Raw genomic sequence first — 25,509 nt, 5'->3', positions numbered from 1 at the left:
AGGTCTCAATTAATTCTCAGAAAAAAGAACAAGAAGATATTAGCAAAAGTAAAATCGAGTCCAGGTATTAAAAAAGAAGAAAGAAACAAGGCTATACATGTATCAGAACCAGCAGAAATCAAAATCAGATCTACAAATAAGTATGCTTCTTTATATATAAAGAAATAAAAGCTGTCAGTAATAAGACTCACAATAGGAAGGAAAGGAGCAAGAGAGGAATAAATGACAATAGAATATTGTCATCAACGATAAAGGTGTAAGAGTGGTGGTGACTTAGACCTGGGAATCCAAGAGTAAATAGATTTGCAACGCAACTTAAAAGTTACATTACAAATTTTCAAAATGGCTGGGCCTACTGGCACACACCTGTAATCCCAGCAGCTCAGGAGGCTGAGGCAGGAGGATCTCAAGTTCAAAGCCAACCTCAACAACTCAGCAAAAAGCTGTCTCAAAAGTAACATTATACGACACAGTTTGTATATTGTTTTGGAGGTCTTAGGAACTACAATAAAAAAGGAAATAATGTAAATATTAGAAAAATTATAAAATTATCTCTTCTTGCTGATGATATGATTGTATATCAAGAAAACCCTAGCAAAAAACTACTAGGATTTGACGGGCACAGTGTTGCATGCCTGTAATCCCAGTGGCTTGGGAGACTGAGGCAGGAGGATCACAAGTTCAAAGTCAGCCTCGGCAACTTCGCAAGACCCTGTCTCAAAATAAAAAATAAAAAGGGGTGGGGTGTGGCTCAGTGATTAAACCAAGGTTAAACCTGGGTTTAATCCCTGGTGTAAAACAAAACCAAACAAAATCTTCAAAATGCTAAACAAATTAAAGAAAAGCTAGGTGGTGTTGTACACACCTGTAATCCTGTAATCCCAGGGACTCCAGAGGCCGAGGTAGGAGGACATTAAGTTTAAGGCCAGCCTTAGCAATTTACCAAGTAGTGGGGGTGGGGGTGGGACTGGGGGGGGCACCCAGGGTTAGCTCAGTGGTAGAACATCTCAGGGCTCAATCCCTAGTACTCCAGTACTCCAAAACAAAACGAACAACAACAAAATCTTCAAAATGCTCCAGAGTTAGTGGTACTGGAACTGAAGGTAAAGAGGAACGGAATGTTTGGCTATAAAATAAGGAAGACAGGCTGAAAGTTAAATAATGTTCAGAAAGCTAGAAAACTAACTTTAAAAATGTCCTAGATGAGAAGTCAACAAACTATGTCCTCCAACCTCTTGCAAAAACAAAATTGAGTAGATTGAATACACGGTTATGTTCTACAAAGCCTATAACATTTAATACCAGGCCTGTCACAGAAAAAGTTTGCTGACCCTTGCCCAAGGTCCTTCTTCTCTCACTTCATATTGTTGGGTGCACATTAATGGGGTCACAGAGGGAAACAGTATGAGAAAATTGGGGGCCTCTGCAAGGATAAGGAAAACAATCTCGGGGCCTGCCTAAGTCTTATTGCAGGAGACAGTGTCCCCTACCCAAAATAGATTACTGCATGCATGCTGAAATCTAAGACCTTTCCCCTTTATGGTACCATTCTATACACCTCACTCTCAGAATACTGCCCTCCCAGCAGGACATAAGAAGCAGTCAGGGAAACCAGACTATCCCAGTGAGAAAGAATGAATGATATTGTAATTGGTCCCAGATTATCCCAAAGCAAATAAGACTCCTGCTGGAAGCTCCCCACCAGCCAGCAAGCCAGCTTGCTTTCCTTTGTTCCTCCCTTCCATTCTTTCTTTCTTTCTTTCTCTCTCCTTCCTTCTTTCCTTCCTTCTTCCTCTCTCCCTCCCTCCCTCCCATTCTTTCTTTCCCTCCTTCCTTCCCCTCTCTCTCCCTCCCTCCCTTCTTTCTTTCTTTCTTCCTTTCTTTCTCCTTCCTTCCTTCCTTCCTTCCTTCCTTCCTTCCTCCCTCCCTCCCTTCCTTCTTTCTTTCTTTCTTTTTGGAGGGGGAAGAGGAGACAGGGTCAGGGTCTCAGTTTGTTGGTAGGCCAGATTTTAACTCAAGTGATCTTCCTGCCTCAGCACATATCTGACTCAAATCAGTTTTTTAATCTCTATCCTATACAAATATGACATCTGAGGAATGTCACCAACACAAGACAGGACAGATACCAAAACCAACCACCAAAAAGCATCTTTGAGGAAAAAAGGAGAAAATAACCTTAAATAATGGGAATTAAAAAAAAAAAAAGCATTTAGAGAAAAAAAGAAGTCTGAGAATATGCACAAAAGCACAGTGAATAATTCTTCCCATAGAGGGATCAGAGGGTAAACTCTGAGCTCTTTTCCAGAAAGCAAACTTGGAGATAGGCAACATGCTCACTCACCTGAACCCAGCAACTGATTTGGGACCTAGCTCCAAGCAGGAGACAGGGGCATGCACTGCTGCTGTAGCCACTTACAGTTCAGATAATTTTGGGCAAAAGGAAACAGATATAACTCTATGATACTTGTAAGTATTGAAATACTTATAGATGTATGTATTTTTCTTTGAGTCTGAGGCAGATATTTAGCCCACTTTGTTCTCAGCAGGAACAGTCTCTGGTGGAATCTAGCATTCTCCTCTAGAGCTCGGAAGACACAGGTATCCAATATCTCAATGTCCTAGAGTGTGTACTTTGCTGCAAGTCAGACAGGATCTCATCTGATTTTCCCAAGGACCTTGTGATGTAACTATTATTACTCCCATTTTTCAGAGATGAAAATGGAAGTTCTTGGTAACTTTCCTATAAACCCCCCCATGCCTCCTAAAAGTGTCAGAATCCAAGTCAGGTTTACCTACCTGACTATACCATCCTTTTAATTACACAAAACTGCTTTGCTCCCTGAATCAATTAATGTTAGTTTGTATATAAGCACACAATATTCATGGCCTTTTAAGTACTCATACAATAAGGTTAAGAAATCTTTCAGAACTTTGTTTCTTTCTTGGTATTTATTTTACAGGACTTCCTAAAGTTTTCTTCAGCCCCGGAATACCCAACACAGAGCCTTGCTTGTGGCAGGTGCTCAGCACAGACTTGCTGACTGATTTGTGAGTGCAGCCAGGAGCTCCCCAAAGTAACTTACCTTCCTGGCTACCAACTGGATGGCATCATCCTCAAAGGCCTTTAAATGCTTCAGTCGGGACCCTAGGATCTGCTGCAACTGGCTGTGAGTATAGGGCTGGAAGGACATTCTGGTAAGGCCCTAGGGAGCAAAGATGACAGGGGAGCAAATTCACTGACTGCCCACAGATTGTGCAGGTGAAAAATCACTCAGGACTCCAAACCAAATTCCCAAGCCCCACATAACAACTTATACATTTCCTCCCAGGATTACTGCTGCTTCCGGCTACTGTCATTACTGACAATGGCCAGTGGTATCCTATAGTACAATAGTTCTCAAACTATCTTTTTGTTTCATTTAAGATCCTTTTAGTCTAACAGAATCATTTGGAAATAGACAGATGCAGAGGTGGTCCACTCCACGTGGTCAGAAGGATCGCTGGACCCATGCCCTGCACTACACACCCATGGCATCCCTTATCATGCTCTCCATAATTTGACACTGTGCTTCCTGCTGGACCACAAAGCCCAGGCAGAGATTGAGTCTGCCTGGCTCATTCCTCTACTCCAAGTACCTATCAGGTGTCAGGTGGCAAGTGCTTTGATGTTGTTAAAAATAAACATCTAGGACTCTATGCAGTTTAAAAGTATACAAGTAAGCCAGGTATGGTGGCAAAGGCTTGTAAACCCTGAGGCAGGAGGATCACATGTTTGAGGCCAGCTTGGCAACTTAGTGAGACCCTGCCTCAAAATAAAAAATAAAAATGGCTAGGGAAGTAGCTCAGTGGTAAGTAACCCTGGATTCAATCCCCGGTACTGCAAAAAACAAACAAACAAATAAAAACTGCACAGGTAAGCAGAACGTCAAGAAATGATATTTGTAGAAAATCACACAATGGCTTTTCATTCCAACATAGAAATTAAAAGCAGAATAGAAACCATAATTTCTTGATTTCTATGTTTTCATTTCTACAGAGAACATCCTGGCCCAGCTTATGGATCTGTAAGAACAGTTTAAGAACTGCCTAGGACCTACCAGTCGGCTTGACACCCGGTTCATCATGATCCGCTCTGGCAGGTCCATGGTGTTGGCTATGGTCAGGACTACCAGTTGGGCCTCCTTGTGAGTGGGCCAGTCAAAGAGATTGTACATTACATCTTGTTTGTGAGTCCACAGAAGGTCAAGCTGCCAGGGAAGAGGACATAGACACAGGGTTCATCAGTGAGACGAGCCAGGGCCCCAGAGTGAAGACCTATTACCACTCTTTAGTTGCCTGTGCTGTCCAGGTCACACCAGCAAAGCAGTAAAGTCACTGATGAACACATCTGGATGAAAGCAAAAGGGACCTGGCACACCCTCCCAGCCAGCACTTGCTTCTGGAACATCACAGTTAAGTACTGCCCAATTCTTTTCCAGTTCTCGCAGGACACCTTACCTCATCCACAAGCAGAACAGTGGTTTCCTGAGGGGATGCACTGGCGCAGAATCGCTTGGCCAGTAGTTTTGCAGCATGGTTAGCGGTTGCCTTCTGGCCTGTCAGTTTCTGCATTGAGGGGAAAACAGTGTGGTAAACAGTAAGGATTTTATTCCCATGGGCTTAATGTAAACATCTTTAAAATTAGGAAGCTATTTAGCCCAAGGACTTCAGTATACTATTCTCTGCCTTGCACTTTAGTCTTAACCTTAACCTGAAAGGACAGGAAAAGGCACAGAAGAAGAAGATAAAAAACTGTGTTTAAAATGCAAACAAGCACCAGGTGTGGTGCTGCACACCTGTAATCACAGTTCCTTGGGAGGCTGAGGCAGGAGGATCAAAAGTTCAAAGCCAGCCTTATAGAGAAGCTGTTGCAAAATAAAGAATGTAAAAAGACCTAGGGGTATGGCTCAGAGAATAAGTGCCCCAGGTTCAATCCCTGGTGCTAAAAGAAAGACGAAAAGCAAATGAGTCACACACTGATCCCAAAAGCCTGCTGATGTCACTGTGCACCATTCCATATCCAGACATTATCTGCTCCAAAGTCACAGCTGATGAACATAAGAGTGTGGCCTGCCTTGCCCCCTCTTCCATGGATTGCCATCTACCTCCTCTGAGCTAAAGGCTTCCTTTAGGCTCATTCATTATCCAGCTCCTAGACCTTAAGGTACCCTCCCTTGCTACCACTACATGAAGAGCAATGCCTGGAACATCATAAACATGAAATACACAAAATAAACTTTTCCTTTAACATGTGCCACTAGGAAATCTTATTTTCCAAAAAGGTCAGGGAGCTTTGCTTACCTGCAAGATTTGCACATACACTTGGTGGGGCTCTGTCAGTTTCATGCCATTGACCTCAATGTATTGAAAGGGAGGGACATCATTTGCTTGAGCTGCCTGCTGCAGGCAGCGTATCACCTCATGCACAGTGGCAGTCTTTCCTGTTCCAGGGACCCCAGAAATATACATGCACCTAGGGCAAGAAGTAAACACCTATTAGTTTGTCTGTGCTGGCTACCTCATGCTAGGAAGCACTGAGACCCCCAAAATGTGGAGGTGGGACAGTTAGGTCCATACTTGAAAGCGGGTTAGGGTAGGACCTTTTTTAGATTGAATCATTCTTTCCACAAGCAACACTATATGCAAACCACCCATTCAGAGATAACCAGTTTCATTTTTTCTGAAAGGCAGAAATCCTACTCTTACAGAACAAAATAAAAGCTGCTTCAGAAGATATAGGATTCAGCAATGGTTCCCCTTAGGCTTCTTTCCCAAATACTGCCTACCTCAGCACAACTCACCCTCCAGTACGGTCAAAGAGTTTACTTTCCACAAAGCTGTAGATGTCCTGGAATTCCTGTTCCCGACAGGGGAGAGACTCAGGCACAGCAGAAACATGTAGCCTACAATTGGTAGTAAATGGAAGAAAAAAAGTTTTGGAAGCACTTCATCACCTACTCAATAATAATTGGAAAGCACATGTCTAGTGTTACTGCAAGAAAATGCAATCACAAATGGAAGGGGATGCCTTCGTTCTTAAATCTCTGCATGGAATTACTTAACCAATAACTCCAGTGGACCTCTTCATATAAGAGTTTCTGATTTACTTGATTTCTGACAGGATCTAGGATTTTGCGTTTTGAAAAAGTCCCCACATGGTTCTAAAGGGTACATTGTAACTCAGAGGTACATCTTGACTAATCAGCTCTTGATCCTGAGAAGATGGTGGCAGTCAACCAGAAGATGATGCCCCCAGAGCCTGAACATGTTAGCTCAGCCAGATGCTGCTTGAGAGGTTTCCTTCTAAACACACTCACTTTATCCTCTACCATTATTGGGTACAACAGTGACGGCAAACTCCCCCATTTTATGTGAAGCAGAGGCCCCATACCTCCTGCCTGCCTAAACAGGGCCCCAGAACAGCACTACCTCAGTCGGGCCTCCTCTAGCATGCTGGCTGGCTCTGGGGTAGTCAGGTTTCGGCTCCGGATCTGGGGAGTGGCGCAACGTGGTGTTCTAGACTTGGCCTGTATTCAAAGAGAACATGATTCAGAAGGAAAAACAAGGCAAAACACCATGCAGGACACATCACACTGATCAGGTAAAAGAGAAGTGATAAAATCCTCCTCTTATGGCTGCATGAAGTACCATGACTCACCCCCTCTACCTCACAATACACATGCACTTTGTTCATAGATAGGTATATAGGAAAAAACCCACTATTTTAAAAAATTTTCTTGAAAGACAAGAAATTTAAAAATCCCAACTACTATGCCCAAAGAGAGGGGAAATGAATAGCTGGAAATTGGGTTTGGGTCCTAAGTTCTTTTTCTCATTCTGTTTAAAAATATGGTTAAGCTTTCGTTCAGGATTTCCACAATCCACAACACAGTACTTAGGAGAAATCTCATCTGATTTTTTCACTCTAAAGCCAGGATCACTGCTCAGGCGCATGTTCCTATCTCCCTTCTTCCTTGCTCCTGGCTGGTTGGAGCAGGCCTGTTCCTGTTCCCTCCTTCTCACAGTGAGCCACGGACAACCATATCTCCACCTCTGCCTCAGAAAGAAGGCACTTAAGACTCTGTTTAAAAATGTATTGATTATGCACAAAACAGCAAAGAATAAGAAAACCTTGCTGCGAAGGTAACAAGAAGCCTGGAGGACTTCTGATGTTCTTTTTCAATATGTTGAAGGTGCCCCATAGACTGTATCCCTTCCTTTTGGTGACTCAGGAAATGCAATCAAATCAGAACAAGAGGGAGCAATTTGCATATTTGAGGAACTCCAGGTAAAAGGTTCTCTAGACCACATGTGATCTGTTGGACTCCCTTCCTTAGGGCTTTTGACTTCCACCCAAGTTCCTTTTTTTTTTGGGGGGGGCGCGTTGGTGAGGGGCACTGGGGATTGAACTCAGGGGTACTCAACCACTGAGCCACATCTCCAGCCCTATTTTGTATTTTATTTAAAGACAGAGTCTCACTGAGTTGCTTAGTGCCTTGCTTTTGCTGAGTCTGGCTTTGAACTCATGATCCTCCTGCCTCAGCCTCCCTAGCTGCTGGGATTATAGGCATGGGTCACCACACCAGGACCAAGTTCCATCTTTTTTTTTCTTTCCCCCACCTGGGGACTGAACTCAGGAACACTCAAAATGTTAGGATAAAACAGTTTAATTTATAGAGCATCTTTGTAGATTGGAAAATGGCTGGGAAATAAGACATTTTATAAAACTGATAGCCATTTTTTCCATATCAAGATGGAACTTGGGCCACGTGTAGTGGCGCACCCCTGTAATCCCAGCAGCTCAGAAGGCTGAGGCAGAAGGATCACGAATTCAAAGCCAGCCTCAGCAAAAACAAGGAGTTAAGCAACTTAGTGAGACCTTGTCTCTAAATAAAATACAAAGACAGGGCTGGGGATGTGGCTCAGTGATTAAATGTCCCTGAGTTCAATCCCTGGTACCTGCCTGCCAAAAAAAAAAAAAAAAAAATCTTAAAATCAAATATCACTGTAGACTGGATTCATTTTCAGATCTTGGGTTTACTTGGGTCTACTCTTCTTTGGACAATTCAACAGGAATAGCTTTGGATATGACAAACCTGTGCTTAGAATCCAGCTTTTATTACGTGATCTCAGCATTTGCAACCTTTAAACTAGAAAAAGGACACTTCACTGGAAAATAAACCCTGAAGGACCTTACCATTTTCTTTGGTGTCTTGGAGGGGGTCTGTATGGATGGTTTCAAGAAAGGTCGCAGGTTTCTGGATATGCATCTGGTATTTCTCCTTGAAAGGGCTGGAGTAGATGCCTCTTCCTCCTCACTGCTGGAGTCTGAAACCTCTGCTGTTGGCAGGAACTCTTCCTCTTCTTGGTCACTTTTATTGTTTTCTAAAACCCTGAATGGTGGGTCATATTATTTTCTCATAGTCAGTGTTCAAGCCTAATTAAGAACTCCATAAAGGTCAATATGGATTAAGAGGCATCACAGCTTCTCTTGCCACCAGGTAATAAAAAATTTATTCCACTTCCCAGGGACTTGCTTCTGAGACCTTCTGCTAAGGGTGTTATTTATCTCATTAAGACCCTCAACATGTTTGTGATTCGTATATTAATATTCCTACTTTACAGAGGAAAAACGGAAACTTAAAAAAGTTAAATAACCTTACCAAATTTCACAGATTCAAAAGCTCAAATTCAAATCAGGATCTATCAGAATCAAACTTCATGCTTTTAGGCATCCCACACCACCAGCAGAGTTGCTGGCAATGATCATGGGAGTCAGAGCAATGGTTCTTGTCCCTTTCAAAATATGACATTTGTGTGGAACTTAATTCCAGATATGCTAGGTAAAAGTTGAATTTCAGTGGATCAAAAAATAATAAATAGGGCTGGGGAAATAGCTCAGTTGGTAGAGTGCTTGCCTTGCAAGCACAAGGCCCCGGGTTCAATCCCCAGCACCACACAAAAAAAAAAAAACAAAAAAAAACAAAAAAAAAAAAACAAATAATAGAAAAGGCATTAAAGGATAAAGTCATAGATGTCCTTCAGCAATTATGTTTTTCTGGCTACCCAAGGGCAGTCTTACCGAAGCTGCTGCCTAATTCGATTCAAAGTCAAGAGAGAACTCCTTCTGCGGATTCGATGGGAAGTAGCGGTAGCTTGATTCTGAGTTTCTGGTTCCTTTGCCTCCCTGCAAGATATTGTAGCAAAGTTATGGTAAACGGTTTTGGGAACCAGGCACTAGAAGTGGACTGACTGCCTTCTATTCTTTTTCAGCTATCTTGGGAAGAGTTAATCACACTTTGCTAAAAAATGTATTAATGAAACTTGACTCAAAGTCAGGGATCAAAATTCACTTAAAGTTTATCATTTAGAGCCAACTTATCACCTCCCCAACTACAGACCAGAACATAGTAATCCCAGTTTATTGTCTGTGTTTCTGATATGTCCATGAATTTATTCTGTACCCACACTCAAGGTCAGCAGAAATGCAAATATATACTCAATATAAAGCACTGATTGTGCAACCTATTTTGAGTTAGGTGTTAGGAGTTTCTATTCAGGAAACACTGATATGTAATTTCTGGCTGGTCACATTTTCATTTGAATAGTTCATCTACAAATATTAGCTAGTGTCAACTTTCAATGTTGTTCTAGATGTATTATCTTCTGTTATTATATTTGAGAATGGTTTCGGATTTTAAAACACCAACATGGGCTGGGAATGTAGCTTAGTGGTACTGTTTACCTAGCATGCACAAGGCCATAGGTTCTATCCCAAACACCAGGAAAAAAAAAATCCTTGAAACACCAATAGTGATTCAAAAAATGATTGTGAAAATGTGACAAAAAGCCACAGCAACTAATGAAAGCCTGAATTGTGAGGCAATGCAGGTTTGGGAAATATCCTTCTACTACAATGATCTTCAAGTGACAGCTGGTATGTAAGAATCATGAAAAAAACTTTTCCCAAAATACCAATCCCAGGGCCCAGTGCTTAAAGCCCAATTCACTAGGTATGAGAAGAGGCTTAGGAATCTATTTTGGAAAAGCTCTCTGCTGATTCTGTGACAGTCAGGTCTACAAGCCACTGATCTAAGTTATCTGATTACATTTTATGTCACACGAAGGATCTTGATTTGCTCTATGGAACAGGAAAAAGTCCATGGTCACCTCTTTTTGATGTTTTCTGGTTTCAGAACCACAGAGGGCACTGAAGGTCTCTGACCCCCCTTGACAGGGGTAAGTGTTCTCTCCTCATTAATCTGGGTGGTTTTCAAAGCAGGCACTCGGGTTCTCAGGATCATGCAACATTTAGGTGAAGCCTTCTTAACATCCTTGGCACAAAAGGGTTGAACTTTTCCAGTCTTCTCTGGGATTTTCAGTGCTGGAGAAGACATCTCACTTCTATATAAGTGAGACCTCTTCGTCTGTGAGGTAGTTTCAGAGAAGTTCACTTTTCGCTTAGTTCTTCCTGAAGAATCCAAGGAAGCCTGTGAAGTAGGCTGGGATATCTTAGTGTGAGGTGTCCTAGGGAAACCTAAGCCCAAGAGACATGACAGATGTGGGAATGTTAGACCTAGCAATATATACATTCTCAATCTCATTTCAACTAAATTCAGTGACGTCATACAAAAATATGTTATCCATACTTTGAATTATTCCATTATTTCTTTCTCTCAGCCAGGAAGCTCTTTTATTTTCTTTCTTTCTTTCTTTCTTTTTTTTCTTTCTTTCTTCTTTCTTTTTTTTTTTTTGTGGTACTGGGGATCAAACTCAGGGCCTTGTGCTTGCAAGGCAAGCACTCTACCAGCTGAGCTATCTCCCCAGCCCGCTCTTTTATTTTCTGACTCCTAAATTTACTAGCGAATCTCCTAGTTAGAACCATAAGTGATGTTATTTGTTTGTGCCGGGGATTGAACCTTGTGCATGAAGCATGCACTCTACCACTGAGCTATACACCCAACCCCTAAAAGTCAACATCTTTTGTTTTGGTACTGGGGATTAGACCCATGGGTGCTTAGTTACTGAGCCACATCCCTTTTTTTATTTTTTATTTTGAGACAGAGTCTTGATAAGTTGCTTAGGACCTTACTAATTGCTGAGGCTGGCCTTGAACTTGTGATCCTCCTGCTTCAGCCTCCTGAGCTGCTGGGATTACAGACATGCACCACCATGCCTGGCCTAAAAGTAAACTTCTAAGTCAGCATTGAAGGATAAGTTTTCAGTAATCAAGTTTCCCTGACTGTACCAGAACAGTGGTTCTCAACCAGGTGTGATCTTGCACACCCTCAAATTTATACTAGTGATGCCACTGAGTAAAACCAAGATTTCTCTTAACCCAGATTGTATCTGCCATTAAGAGAAAAGAGGGATTTCTGGGGACAATTATCTGAGATCTGTGAACACAGATCCATGTGGATTTGCTCCAGCCTCTCCAGGACCATAGGCATAAACCACCCCAGCCATTCACTCATAGTACAACTAAGCCATTAAAAAGTATGTGCCAGCCACCAGGAGGAAAAAAGCTGAATGAGACTCAACCCTGATCCTTATTCAAAGAACACTCTGATCTAACTGGGGAAATGACAGGCACAAGTGTCTACAAGATGAAGCAAATAAAGGTCCTGAAGTACCTAGATACTAATAAAGATGGCTTTTGAGATAGATCTTAATGGAAAGGTAAAATTCCAACAGATGTGAAAGACAAAGGAGGGGACATATGAAGAGAACAAAGGAGAAATGGCCATGAGCTATGGAAGCAAGGCAGGAAAGCTCTGAGCATAGGAAGCTCACTTGTCATGCCCGTGGTGTCAGGGACAGGAACCAGCAAGGCTCAACGAGTAATTTAGTGCCTGTGTATGAATTGTTATGGCAGCTTTATTCATAATCACTGAAAACTACAAACAATGCAGATCTTCTTATACTGGGAATCAATAAACTGTGGTGAAAGGCGACAAACTAAAAGCCAATGACTATGCTTTCAACCATATACTATTGTAAAAAAGGCAAACTATAAAAACATCAACAAACACATCCAGAGACTGGAGAGGGGAAGGGATGGTTGACTGCAAAGGGGCATAAGAATATTTTGGTGGGAAACTGTTCTACATTTTGATTATAAAGGTAGTTAACATAAATCTGTGCACCTGTAAAGACTTAGTCCATGCAAGGTAAGCATCCCTAAACCCAAATTCTGAAATATAAAATGCATCACATTCTGAAACTTTGTAAGTGTTAACATGACACCATAAGTGGGAAGTACCACACCGGACCTCATGTAATGGGTCACAGGCATACTGCAGGCACACTACAAGTACTATATAAAACTACCTTCAGTCTAGGTTTATGAAAGGCATCTGAAACATATATGAATTTTGTGTTTAGACTTAGGTCCCATTACGAAGATACCGAATTATGCATATGCAATATTCCAAAATTCAAAACACTTCTGGTTCCAAACTTCAGGTAAGGGATACTCAATCTTTATATACTATAAGGGGAAATTTTACAGTCTCTAAACTAAACCTGACTTCAAAATGTTATTTAGGGCCAGAAGCGGTGGCATACACCTGTAATCCCAGTGGCTCAGGAGACTAAGACAGGAGGATTGAGAGTTCAAAGCCAGCCTCAGCAACTTATCGAGAACCTAAGCAACTCAGCGAGACCCTGTCTCTAAATAAAATTCAAAATAAGGCCGGGGATGTGGCTCAATGGTGGAGTGCCACTGAGTTCAATCCCAGGTGCCCCTCACTTTCCTGCCAAAAAAAAGCTATTTAGGGTCAGATTTTAAAAGTCTTCGAACATCAGCTAAATTTATTCCTTCGTTTATTTTATCTAGATTCATACAAATATGTTTCAAATTCCTGGCCTCCCTCCTACCTCATTCCCTGTCTTTCTGCCTCATCCAAAATATTTTCACCATTTTTCCTTCCTCTAATTGTATAACTGTATCAAGTGTAAATTCCTTGCCATAACTTTCAAAATCCTATGTACTCAACAGTCAAAAAATACTACAATAATTTCTGAAAGTGATATTACAAATCTTGTCTGTTTTCTCCATTTTCCAAATGTGTTATATTTCATATTCAGTTCCTAAAACATATGCTGTCTAAAGAGGCCAAAATTACAAACAACTTAGTAAGATACAGTGGTGCATGCCTGTAATCCCAGTGACTTGAGAGGCTGAGGCAGGAAGATTGCAAGCTCAAGGTCAGCCTGGGCAACTTAGCAGGAACCTTTCTCAAAATAAAAAATGAAAAGGGATGTGGCTCAGTAATCAAGTGTCCCTGGGTTCAATCCCCAGTACCACAAAAAAACATATCTGAAACTTGGCATATATAAAAAAATTCAAAAGGATTAATGGCATATAACAAGATAGGTCTGAGCTCTCAGAACAGCCATGGAGAGACATTCAGGTTCACTTTACGAGTGAAAAGCAGGTCAGAAAAGAATGAATCCAGTGTGCTGTCCTACTGAGTAAGAATGAAAAATAAAAAAGGCATGCTCATATTCATGCACACATGAATGTATTATGTGTATAAAATCTGCTAATATACATAATGAACCAAGAAGTAATAAATTAAATCAGGATGGGAAAAGCCCTAAAGTTAAACAGAATTAAAAGAACCAACCTGTATGCCACCAATAACAATTTGTTTTTCAGAAGAAATAAAATTAAAGTGTCTTTATTCACTTCATGTAATATATTCCAAAGGCATAAAGAACCGCAAATAAATTTTCAACTTTTGAGTTTACTGTTGGTGGGGGCATTGGTATAGCAATTGTGGAACTATTTTACTATTTTGTGTATATTAAGATTACTTCAGGAACCAGGGTCTTCCTGAAGGAGAACAGATATAATGTGAAATATGGGAAGGACCCTATGGTTTGGATTAAAAGTATCAGTATGAATTAAACAGTTTTAACACGTATGAGGTCCCCTAGCTGTTCCACTGAGGTTCTAGAAGCAGTGTCCTCTCTGCAGTAGGGCTCTTGAAGAAATACCTGACTTCGGAGCTCAATATCACTGAACCACTAGAGAAATGCAAACCAAAACCACAAGAAGACAATATGGATGAATCTAGAGGACATTACATTAATGAAATAAGCCAGGCACAAAAAGAAAATATACCATATGATCTCACTTATATGATGAATCTAAAACAGTTGAATCCATAGAGGTAGAGCAGAATGATGGTTACCAAAGGCTAGGCAGGTGGGGAGCAAATGAGTGGGTAGTTGTTCGTCAAGGGTACAAAGTTTCAGTGAGACAAAGGAATGATTTTTGAGATCTACTGAATAGCAATAACTAGCAATAATAATTGTATATTTCAGAATAACCAATAGCAAACTTCAAATATATTACCATAATAAATGTTAGGTAAGTGAGGTGATGGACATATTAATTAGCTTGATATGACATGATTGTACACATAAAAGAAAACATCACATTTTACCCCATAAATGTAACACAATTATGAAGTCAATGAAAAATAATTTGAATTTTTAGAAAAGAAAAACTGTCCTCCACAATCAGATGCTACTTTGTATATAAAATTAGGATGGCTGCTATAAAAAGAAAAAAATCAGAAAATTAGAAGCATAGGTGAGTACATGGAGAAACTGGAACTCTTCACACTAGGCATGGGAATTAAAATGACGTAGCCACTGTATAACAGTTCCTTAAAAAGGAAAAGAATTATCGTGTGATCCAACAGTCCCACTTCTGGGATACCCAGAAGTATAGGAAGCATGCTCTCCAAGAGATATTTGTCCTATCTGTGCCTAAAACAGTGTTACTGCAATAGCCAAATGTCCGCAGACAGAGGAATACTGATAAAAAAAATGTGATACATACATGTACTGAAATATTATTCAGCCTTGAAAGCAAGGAAATTCTGACACATACTCAACATGGATGACCCTTGAGAACATTCTGGTAAGTAAAATAAACCAGTCACAAAAGGAGAAATCCTGTGATTACACTTATGGGATTATTTAGTGTAATCAAATTCTTAAAGTCATAAAAAGAGAACAGTGGTTTCCAGGGGCTAGGAAAAGGGGGAAGGGTTGGAAGTTAGGATTTAATGGATATAGAGGTTCAAATTGAAGATGACAGTGGTGGTTGCACAACCATGTGAATGTACTTACTACCACTGAAAAACTATCAAAATGGTAATAAAATTCATGTTATATATATTTTAACATATATCTAACAAATTCTTGGCCTACTGCACTAATTCAATACTCTCATATGAATTAATATTTCATAGTGTTCCTTCAGCCTCAATACTGCCCTGAGACCCACACAACACTTACTGCCGAGCTCCAGCCTCTTCCTTGCAGTGGGGACAACAGGATGGGTAGGAGTTTGGCGAGATTTGGAGGCAGAGTGACTTGATTCAATCCTTTTGACCACTTGTTCTGTTGTGGTCCAAGCAGGGCTTTCTATGTTCTTAGTCATGGCTTCCACAGACTTCTGGCACTTGGGGCTGCTTTCTTGCAGTTTCTCCAACTCTGCAAATAGTTCTGGGGACAATGGTCTGAACTTCTTTTCATTCCAGGATAGTTTCACAAAAAATATTTTCTCATTTTTCAGATCCACAGGTATCACTTCATCTGGAGCTAAAGCTACTACCTGAATTTAGGAAGTATACATGAATAGGAAAAGATGAGCCAAGGAAGACTCTAACAGTGCTGTGATTAAAAAAAAACAGTTAAGCCTACATCTCTACACGGAATGTTATCTTTTCAATCTAAAAGAGCGCAGATATTACATAGCATATTGACAAAAAAACTGAACACTTAATCATTAATAGCTTGAAAGACATCAGTGAAATATATAAATGATTCCTTTCCATTTTTAAAATTTGTATTGGCTTCATCTCTTAACTTCTGCTGTTACCCTAGTGTGAGTACACATCATTTCACTCCTAGATAATTTCAGACTTCATATAGCTGATATCTACACCCTCCCCTGCTTTCCTTTCCTCCAAGGTCAAATTTTCCCATAGAAGTTTCTGTAAACATGTTCCCCTGCTCAACAGCTAATAGAGGCTCTCCACCATAGTAAGATCAGATTATTTTCATTGCCTTCTAAAATCTGGCCCCAGCCTACTTACAGGGTTCAGGGTTCCTCAGCATGGCCTTGCACCACTAATGGAGCGTGGTTTTCACAGTCCTGCTCATTCCCTCCAACATCTCCTGCCTGAACACTCCTCTGCATTCTGCCCTTCCAAATCTACCCACCCTGCAGCTTCAACTTCTACATCTGACTTTCCCTCCTTTACTTATTTAACCTGGACTGTAATTACTGTATTACTGCCAGACCAGTCTCCCAGCCCAACTGTTAATCCAACCACCTAATCCTAAAACCACACTTCACATCCTGATCTAATCCCACTTCGGGGGACTGAAGTAGTCCAGAAATAAGCCATAAATTTAGTATCCAAACTAGTGTCCTGCTTCAGCCTACAAATGAGCAGCTCAGTAGCTCCTGATTTGTTATAAAATCCCATAACACAAATTTGCCTGCAGCAACTAGCACTCTTTGAACTGATTTACTCAAAGTGAAGTCCTCATTTACCAAAGCATATTCAGCTTCACAATGCCTTACACCTGCCACAATCATAGCTAAATATAGTTTTCTACTGAGACATATTTGCTAATTTCTGCTTATCCCTCAGGTCATAACCCAAATGTCACTTCCTCCACGAGGTTCCTAACACATGATATGTGCTCTAAATAAATATTTGTTGAGATGAAGTAGGCAGGCCAATGGAGAAAATAACAGGATAAAATTCATTCCCATGGGGTAAATTAGAGCCAGTAAATTTCTAAGGTCTTGCAGTTTAGAAGGTAGACAAAAGTAAGCTTCAAGACAGAACCTGGGATCAAGGCACCACCTACCTGAACTGGGCCAATGATGGTCTCAGCACTAATGTTGCTATCACAGGCAGGGTAGTCATACCAGAATATCTCCTGCGCATCAGGTTTCCGTCCCAACAAGCGCTGTTTATGGGCAGGGACTTCAGAGAATCGGACAAACCACTGCACCCGAGCACGTTTTTTGGAATGAAGTTCAAAATCTAGAATGATTAGGTATGAAGGGGAGGATTAAAAAAATGCAATAACATTTTATCAAAGTACTACCTATGTGCCAGTTCCTGTGATAAGCCCTCAATATGAATTATATTCAATACCTATAATAACCCTGCACATAAATACTATGCCTTTCACAGGCAAAGAAATCAAGCTTCAGGGACCTTAAATAATTTGTCAAATGTCATAGGATCAACCAACAGTAATCTGATTCTAACCCACACCCAAGCTCTACTCATGTTGCTCCATTTCCTAATGGTGCCATCACTGGACAAATTATAAAAGGCATTTGAGAGGATCTATGCCAAACACAGGCACTGACTAAATCATCAGTGATCAATTCTACAAATTGGTAATTATAAAGAAGATACTTCACAGCAGCAAGGGGAAAAAAAATATCCTAGCAAGAATCAGAATAGTGACCATAGGGCTGGGGTTGTGGCTCAGTGGTAGAGCACTTGCCTAGCATGTGTGAGGTACTGGGTTCGATTCTCAGCACCACATTTAAATAAATGAATAAAATAGAGGTCTATCAACATCTTAAAAAAAAAAAAAAAAATAGAATAGTGGCCATAGAGATGACTTAGCAATCACAGGCTTGCAATCTTCAGCTTTATCATTATAATATACCATTAATATCACTGTCAGAGCATACATTCAATAGTATCATCATCACCACCCTCTCTTCTACACTCTCTCCAAACAGACTAAAGCCATCTAAAGAAGCAGCACACAAAGGAAATCTAAAATCTCCACACAAAAGTCCACACTTCTGCTGATGTGCTCCCCCTAGTGGATTTCAATTTCATTGGGTTTTTCCTCATACTTGTCAAGTATCTTTCCTGTGTAAAGAAAAACATCTTTATCCACTGGCTTTATCTATTCCTGTTCTTAGTAAGTTGCCACAGGACTTTCTAACTCATGCTATTCCTCTTCTACATCCCTAGAAGAGGCAGTTTTGTGTAGTTTCAAGTTGTTCTTTCTTCTTAATCCTCCCTTTGGAACCTGGCTCATCCCACCTTCCTGTGTGCTCCTGTTTTGCAGAGGGCTCAAGGCTCAGCACTTAATGACCCCTGGCCTTTTCAACCCTATGTACAAGTTCCTCTAGGTAAAACAGCTGAACACCAAATGATATTCCTCCCTAATCTAACTTACCTCTTTCCTTGTAAAGATGCACTTGCAAAATTTATTACCAACTTCCTCACACCAAAATTAAAGGGCACAAGTTTATCACAGTGCAAATCACCTATTTTTTTCCTTCTCCCTCTTTCTCAAACTCATTCTTTCTCATCATCCCCAAATCTGCCTTTATGGCCACTCCTAGAATTAATGGAAAAGCTGGATTCTTGAGCCCTCCAATTCCATTTTACCCAGTACTGCTATGATGAGTGAAGAAATTTTCTAGATGGAAAAGGAAATGGTTGATGCTTACATGTATAAGGCACTCAGCACACTACTGTGAACTAAGGATCAGCAATCTTTCCTACTCTTTTATTTACATATACACACACACACACACATATATATATTTTAGTTGGTAATGGACCTTTATTTAATTAATTTATTTATTTATTTATATGCGGTGCTGAGAATCAAACCCAGTACCTCACATGCTAGGCAAGCACTCTGCCACTGAACCACAACCCGAGCCCCTCCCCTACTCTTCACCTCCAGATTATTCCTATTAGGCAGTGGGTTTCATTCCAGTCCCAAACTCACCATCTTCAAACAACTCAATCAATTTAGCAACATAGGGGTTTTCATCATCATCCCCTTCAATCAACACAAACTGTCCAACTTGGATATGCACTGGAGTCGAACAACCTTCTATTTTCACACATATTTCTCTAGGAAGTAACAGAGAAATATATTAGGAAATCTCTTAGGATTGGAAAAACTCTTCAAGACCCTCTGGAACCAGAAAGTGTTCTCAAACCACAAATTCCCCTAAATAATTTCTCTATGCAGACCAACTCCCCTCCTGAGAAACCAATGTACTCAATTATATTTAAGCATAAACAAAAATGGGCCAAACTAATTGTTTTAGCATGAATGATAAATCTAAAGGTCTTAATACAAACCTAACCTCCCTCACTTATTGACAAAGAACAATAAAGGCTTCCCAACGGTGGAGAGCTGTCCAATGATAATATCAAAATTATCAAGCTGGGAAGGACATAATAACATCCTTTATCTTGTTATCATGAAGAGTTACACAGAACTCAGCTTAAGTAATTATGATCTTATTGTATGTACACAACTTTGCCCCATCCCTATTTATTCTACCTCCTTTTCCCATCACATAAAACCCCTCCTTGCAATCAACACATATCTACTATCCCTCAGTCCTCAATTCATGAGCACTAGAATAGGTTGGCTACAAGTTATTAACAGTTTAGCTTTGGAAGCTGTATTTCCAGCCTAACCACAGGGCCCCATCACTCACGTGTACGTTCGGTGGTGCAGTTTTCGATCCAGCAAAGGCCTGCCAATCCATGAGTAAGTCTGTCTGATCTTCTGTCTTGTGTGGTAGGGTGCCATGGCTCCTGTGAAAAAGGCTTAACTGAATTACCATGGCAAAATCTGATGGATTCTAAGACATAGCCCCCTCCAAAGAATTCAACCTTTTTTTTTTTTCCTGTCCCTGCCTCACCCTGCACATTTAGGGGTAGATAACAATTTCTTTGAGGAAAAAGTAAAGCTCCATAAAGATTAAATATAGGTGATTTGGCATCATGTATGTATATCTTCAAATATGCCTTATTTCTTCTCACCCAGGGAAACAGGAAGGTCAATACAAACAGAAGTACTTACTCACAAAAAAGCATAAGAGGTGTGAACATCTAACAATATGAAATGTTATGATCCAGATAGGGATTAAACATAAATGCAATTAAGGAAGTTAATACTGCCAAGAGCCCAGAGGAACCACTGGAAGTTAGAGGACCAGTTCTTGTGGCTGTTAAAAAAGGGAGGGCTTCCTATGAAAGATTCCTGCACTGAACATTGACAAGAAGGAGTGAAATGAGTTCCAAGGGATGAAGAAGGTGGGCAAGTGGTATTTTGGAGACAGCAATGGGTTTTATCAAGTGTATAATTCCACTTATATTTTAAAAAAAATTATCAGTGTTACTAAGCTGTACTGGTCTGATAGTTGGAAGAGGTGTGTCTCTTTGGAGCTGACAGGCTCAGATATGAGTATTGTGAATAGCTAAAAAGAAATGCTTATGTTAAAAGACAGAAAAAAAAAGATATTTTTAGTGATGAAAGCAGAAATATGGATGAAAATACAAATATAATTGTCTTTACAAAGAATGTGGACCTTATAATCTAATAGTTCTAATAATAATGCCAATCCATTATTTTAAGTTTAAGTAACTTAAAAAATAATAAACTTTTCCTCTGAATTTCATGTTTTTCTTATAGAGATAAAATTGACAAAACTGAGTTAAAAAAAAAAAAAAATCCAGCCCAACAGAATTATTCTGAGTTACGATTGGGAGACCAATAATTTCAGTCTATGTTGAAACAACATCCTCCTTCAAAAATTGAAGGAACCACTGGAACTCAGTGGTATTATACTATACTCTATTGGGGAATTCTTGTCCCCTAAGATTTTATGATTTTGGAAAAGTTTTTGTTTTTCATAAACTTTTGAGGGAGCTAATGGCAAAAAATAGATATTGAGTCATTAACAAACTGCTTACAAAAGATGCATAAATGATCGCTTTAGCTACACTGAGAGTATAATTCACAACATAACACTATTAAACTCAATGTAATTTTAGTGAGGCATGGTGTGAAAATGAAGAAAGAGCAAAGAAAATTGCTGAGTAAAACCAACTGGAAGACTTGCCCAAATGAAAAGTAAATATGGATTAATAATACTGAGGTATCTTTTGGTAAAAATTAGTAAATATGTTTGAATCTAAATAAATATTTAAGGAAGCATAACACAAATTTACCTTCAATATGTTTCTTTTGATGGATGATTTAACACAAAACTTTCAGAAATTAACTTTGAAATGTTTGCCTTTTCCACAATGATGACAGATAAAATATGCTATTGAAATACAAAGAAAAAAAGCAAAGTAAATTGCAGTGCTCACTAAACTCTCATTTTTAAAAAATGGGGAAATAGCACTGAGTGCTTTATTGCAAAATTAGTACTTCCCAGCAAACTTTCTACAAATCTTGAATAATCTAACTAAAATATATAGACTAATTTGTCACTTTGACTATGACTACTTATTTTATGGGCACAATAACCTCATTTTTTCAAACCAAAAACTGGCATAGGGAAGAACTATTTTCATATCTAAAAGATATTCACGTATACCAAAGGACATTAAATTCATGCTCAATTCTATTAAATCTAGACCATATTTTAGTTTACTAAAGCAGGTATCCTCCTTCAAAAACCAAGTCAAGGTAAAAATTTAAAATTCCTTTTATTAGGAGACCATGAGCCATGCTTGATGAGACCAAAATAATGTGTGCACAGGTGTATGATTCCACTTTTAAAAAAATTCATCAGTGTTACTAAACTGTACTGGTATGATAGTTGACACGGGTATGTGATTTAATCTAGGCCGAGGAAGCAAAGTTACTGGAAGGACCAGGACCATATAACTTGCCGTTCTTCTACCACTATGCGGCATGCCTGTTCCAAACCTCAAAAAGACCAAGTTTGTTAGTGCCCTCAGACTTATATAACTGCTGTTCTCTTTTCCTGCATCTTTCCAGGGATGGTTCAGTTCTCAGTTCCAATGAAAGCCCTCAGAGAGGCCTTCACTGAATAACCAATGGGAAAGTTACCCTACCATTAGGTTCTATTCCAACATCTTATTATCAAAACAGAGACCACCATATTATTTTCCTGTTTACTGTGTTTCTCACATTAGAACGCTAAATTCCAAAGAACAGAAATCTTGAGACCTTCTCTTTATTGTTCATTACTGCATTAGTAATTCTATGTCAGGACTAGGCATATAACAGGTAAATGAATGAGAGAATTTTAAAAATCACCAGGACAAGCAGGGCACCATGATGCATCCCTATAATCCCAGCAATTTGGGAAGCTGAGGCAGGAGTATCACAAGTTCAAGGCCAGCCTGGGCAACTGAGTGAGACCCTATTTCAAAATAAAAAAAATTGTAAAGGGCTGGGGATATAGCTAAGTAGTAGAGCACCCCAGGTTTAATCCCCAGTACCACAAAATAAACAAACAAACAAATAAATAAATAATAAATCAGAGCAGGACTGGTGGTGCACATCTATAATTCCCAGTGACTCCAAGGCTGAAGCAAGAGGATTGCAAGTTCAAGGCCAGCCTCACCAACTTAGCAAGATCCTGTCTCAAAATAAAAAATAAAAAATAAATCAATCAAACAATTAGGGCCACAGCAGCTGTGATGAGGATGTAGATCAGCCAGAATGCTAATATACTACCAAAGGGAATGTAATTGATACAACCACTTTGGAAAATCAAATTTTCTTAAATTCCGAACATATGCATACCCATTGGCCCAGCAATTCTAACAGAAATACATAATATCATCAAAAGACATGAACCAGGGCCAGGCATGATGACACCCATAATCCTAGCAGCTCAGGAGGCTGAGGCAGAAGGACTGAGAGTTCAAAGCCAGCCTCAGCAACTTAGTGAAGCCCTAAGCAACTCAGCAAGACCCTCTCTAAGTAAAATAATAAAAAAGGAGTGGGGATATTCCATGGTTAAGCACCCTGAGTGTTCAATGCCTGGTACCAAAAAAAAAAAAAAAAAAAAAAAAAAAGAACCAGAATGTTCATAACAGCACTATATAGTGATGAAATTAAGCCAACTACAACTATGTAGATAACAAAATGATATGAAGCTAAGGAAATTAGACACCAAAGGTACAAAAAGGCCTGAAATCTGCTGATTTCCTTATGTTGCATCTTCAGAACTCATACTTTTTTTAACTTTTCATTGAAGAATTACACAAAGAAAAGTGCATAAGTGATAAATATGCAGCTTATTGAACTCACTGCTCTTTCTCACCCTCCACCCAGCACTTTATCTCATCCACCTTCAACACAGAAATTTCCCAAGAAAAATGGAAGGTGGACTGGAGAGGCTGGTCTGACTTGGTTTAGTGAAGGCTTTCGTTTCTAAAGATACCCAGCACAGATGTCACAGATATTAGAAATGTGGAATATGTACACCACTCAGTCTAGGAGTCACACTCAAGGGAAACATAAAGGAGTTGCAGTAAAAATGATACCAGATATTTGAGCCAGTATGACAGAAGATTGAGACAAAACTCTTTTTTTGTAGTACAGGGAATGAACATTTGGCCTTATGCATGCTAGGCAAGTGCTCTACCACTGAGACACATCCCCAGCCCTTTTCATTTTATTTTGAGACAGGATCTCTCTAAGTTGTTCAGGGTGGATTCCAGCTTGTGATCCTCCTTCTTCAGCTCCCAAGTAGCTGGGATTACAAGTATATGACACCATGCACAGCCTGAGTCAAAACCCTTGACATATTTATCTCATTTAATTCTCAAGATAACCTTAGAACAATGTCAGTACACAGTAAGTACACAGTAAGTATTCAATAATAAATATTTGCTTAATTTAGGGTTGGGGTAAGGTATATGTTACTATCTCAAGGTGGAAACTTTCATCCAATTTTATACAGAATAGCTGCCTAACTCAGACTTGGAACAGCCAGATTCCCAAGACTGCTTTTACATGCTTCACCTTACAACACATGGTGAAAATGGATAATGTGTAAGAGAGCTTACATCTGGTGGCTTAATACAGTAAGTCAGGCTTCCTAGTCACTGAGTAAAAGGTCAACTGGCTCTCAATTCTCTCACTCACAAAACAGATGTAATAGAATCTTCCTTTCCTTTGGCTAATCTTATTTTATTTAGTACCAATTGTGTGCCAGGCACTATTCTAAGATTATTAAAGATTGAGAAAATGCAAAATTATAAATCCACTCCCTTGCATTCATTTGTATCCTTTTGGAATATAATATTTTGGAACTCACAAGTTACACAAAAAGTTGTATTAAAATATCAAGGAATTCAGAAACCTTCTAAAGTTCACATATAGCCCTCTATTACAGTTCTAAAAAGGTTGCAGAGAAACTTGTTAAACCAAGCTTTCACAATGGAAATGCCACTGGCATTCAAAAACTAATACAGCAGAAAAGAGGAATCATTATTCATATTTTACAGATAACTAAAAGCAGATTTAATCATCACTTTTTCTTTGCAGTACTGGGGATTGAACCCAGACGTGCTTTACCACACACATACACACACACCTTTTTTTATTTTTTATTTTGAGAGGGACTCACTAAATTCTTTAGGGCCTCACTAAGTTGCTAAGGCTGGCCTTGAACTTGTGATCCTCCTGCTTCAGCCTCCGAAGTCGCTGGAATTACATCGTGAGGCACAGTGTCTCGCTTAATCATTGCACTTTCACAAGTAGTGGACCAGGATAACAATCTTACACCTCATTCGGGTCCACTACTTTTCCGAATTGTCACAATAAAAGGCCCTTCTGTTGCAGGTTGGATTAGAGGAAGGAGAAAGGGTGCCATTAGACTTCTGTCCTGGAAAGAATGTGGATGGGAGCCCATAGTTAAGAGTTGCTCATTTAGAGAAATCTGGTAGGAGCACCTAAGCCACGAAAAATGACCTGGACAAATCTCTGGGAGTAATCGCTACATAGGCAAAACGGGGTAATAGCATCTGATTCGCCTTTCCAGTAGCGCTTGCTACACTGTGGCTCAAGGAGGAAATGATGCGAGTACTATTCAGAGGACAAGTAGATGGAAGTAAAGGCTCCAGAACATTCCTGAGAGTCTGGGGTAACTGAGGACAGAATGCTTACGCTTCCGCGCTGTGGGTTTCCGGCTTCCCCGCTGCAAATTCTCAGTCTCTGGCAGAGCAAGAAGCCTTTAAGGAAACCGACATGGGGAAGAGAGCCACTCTTAGCAGAATTAGAAAAGTGCCTGGCACTGAACCGGCTTTCGGTGCATGTCCGATGAATAAATCAGTGAGTGATGTTGCAGAGAACATTCACAGTTCGAGGTTTAGGTCACTCACCTGACACCCAGGCCGCCACGTTCGCCGGGCGCTGAAGTTTCCTCGGGCTAGTCGCAAGCCCTCAGCTTCTCACCGCCTGTGCTCTGGGAGCTCCGAGGGGTTGCAGCAAATCTAACCTGCCCCAGCTGGATTCCTCCTCTACAGCTACAGGCCGCACGCGGTATCCAAATCTGTCCCTGGATAGGATCGAAGTCAGCCACTGAAAAGAAAATTTCGCGCCAAACAGTATGGCCCCGCCCCGGGCTGTCTCCGTAGCGCGACG

At 40.1% G+C, this 25,509-nt stretch overlaps 1 protein-coding gene across 3 annotated transcripts in view; it reads right to left on the bottom strand.

The window, feature by feature from the left end:
* The window catches only part of Orc1 (origin recognition complex subunit 1), a 30,303-nt gene extending 4,845 nt beyond the window's left edge, over nt 1–25,458 (bottom strand). The window contains exons 1-15 of one of the 3 annotated variants that reach the window (XM_047561694.1): nt 25,248–25,458; nt 21,105–21,202; nt 19,586–19,685; nt 18,859–18,986; nt 16,948–17,126; nt 15,358–15,676; nt 10,210–10,576; nt 9,122–9,226; nt 8,237–8,432; nt 6,469–6,566; nt 5,841–5,942; nt 5,341–5,512; nt 4,498–4,605; nt 4,098–4,247; nt 3,084–3,203 (exon numbers count right to left, since the gene is read on the bottom strand). In XM_047561694.1, coding sequence (XP_047417650.1) covers nt 3,084–3,203; nt 4,098–4,247; nt 4,498–4,605; nt 5,341–5,512; nt 5,841–5,942; nt 6,469–6,566; nt 8,237–8,432; nt 9,122–9,226; nt 10,210–10,576; nt 15,358–15,676; nt 16,948–17,126; nt 18,859–18,986; nt 19,586–19,680 — 2,139 coding nt within the window. In that variant the 5' untranslated portion in view covers nt 19,681–19,685; nt 21,105–21,202; nt 25,248–25,458. The remainder of the gene's footprint in view (nt 1–3,083; nt 3,204–4,097; nt 4,248–4,497; nt 4,606–5,340; nt 5,513–5,840; nt 5,943–6,468; nt 6,567–8,236; nt 8,433–9,121; nt 9,227–10,209; nt 10,577–15,357; nt 15,677–16,947; nt 17,127–18,858; nt 18,987–19,585; nt 19,686–21,104; nt 21,203–25,247) is intronic. The other 2 variants (XM_047561685.1, XM_047561703.1) reach the window with 2 other exon arrangements.
* Nucleotides 25,459–25,509: the final 51 nt, after the last annotated feature.

This window comes from Sciurus carolinensis, chromosome 1, assembly GCF_902686445.1.
Source record: "Sciurus carolinensis chromosome 1, mSciCar1.2, whole genome shotgun sequence".
Lineage (NCBI taxonomy): Eukaryota > Metazoa > Chordata > Mammalia > Rodentia > Sciuridae > Sciurus > Sciurus carolinensis.
Note: the sequence above shows the minus strand (reverse complement) of the source record. Positions and strands in the feature narration are given on the sequence as shown.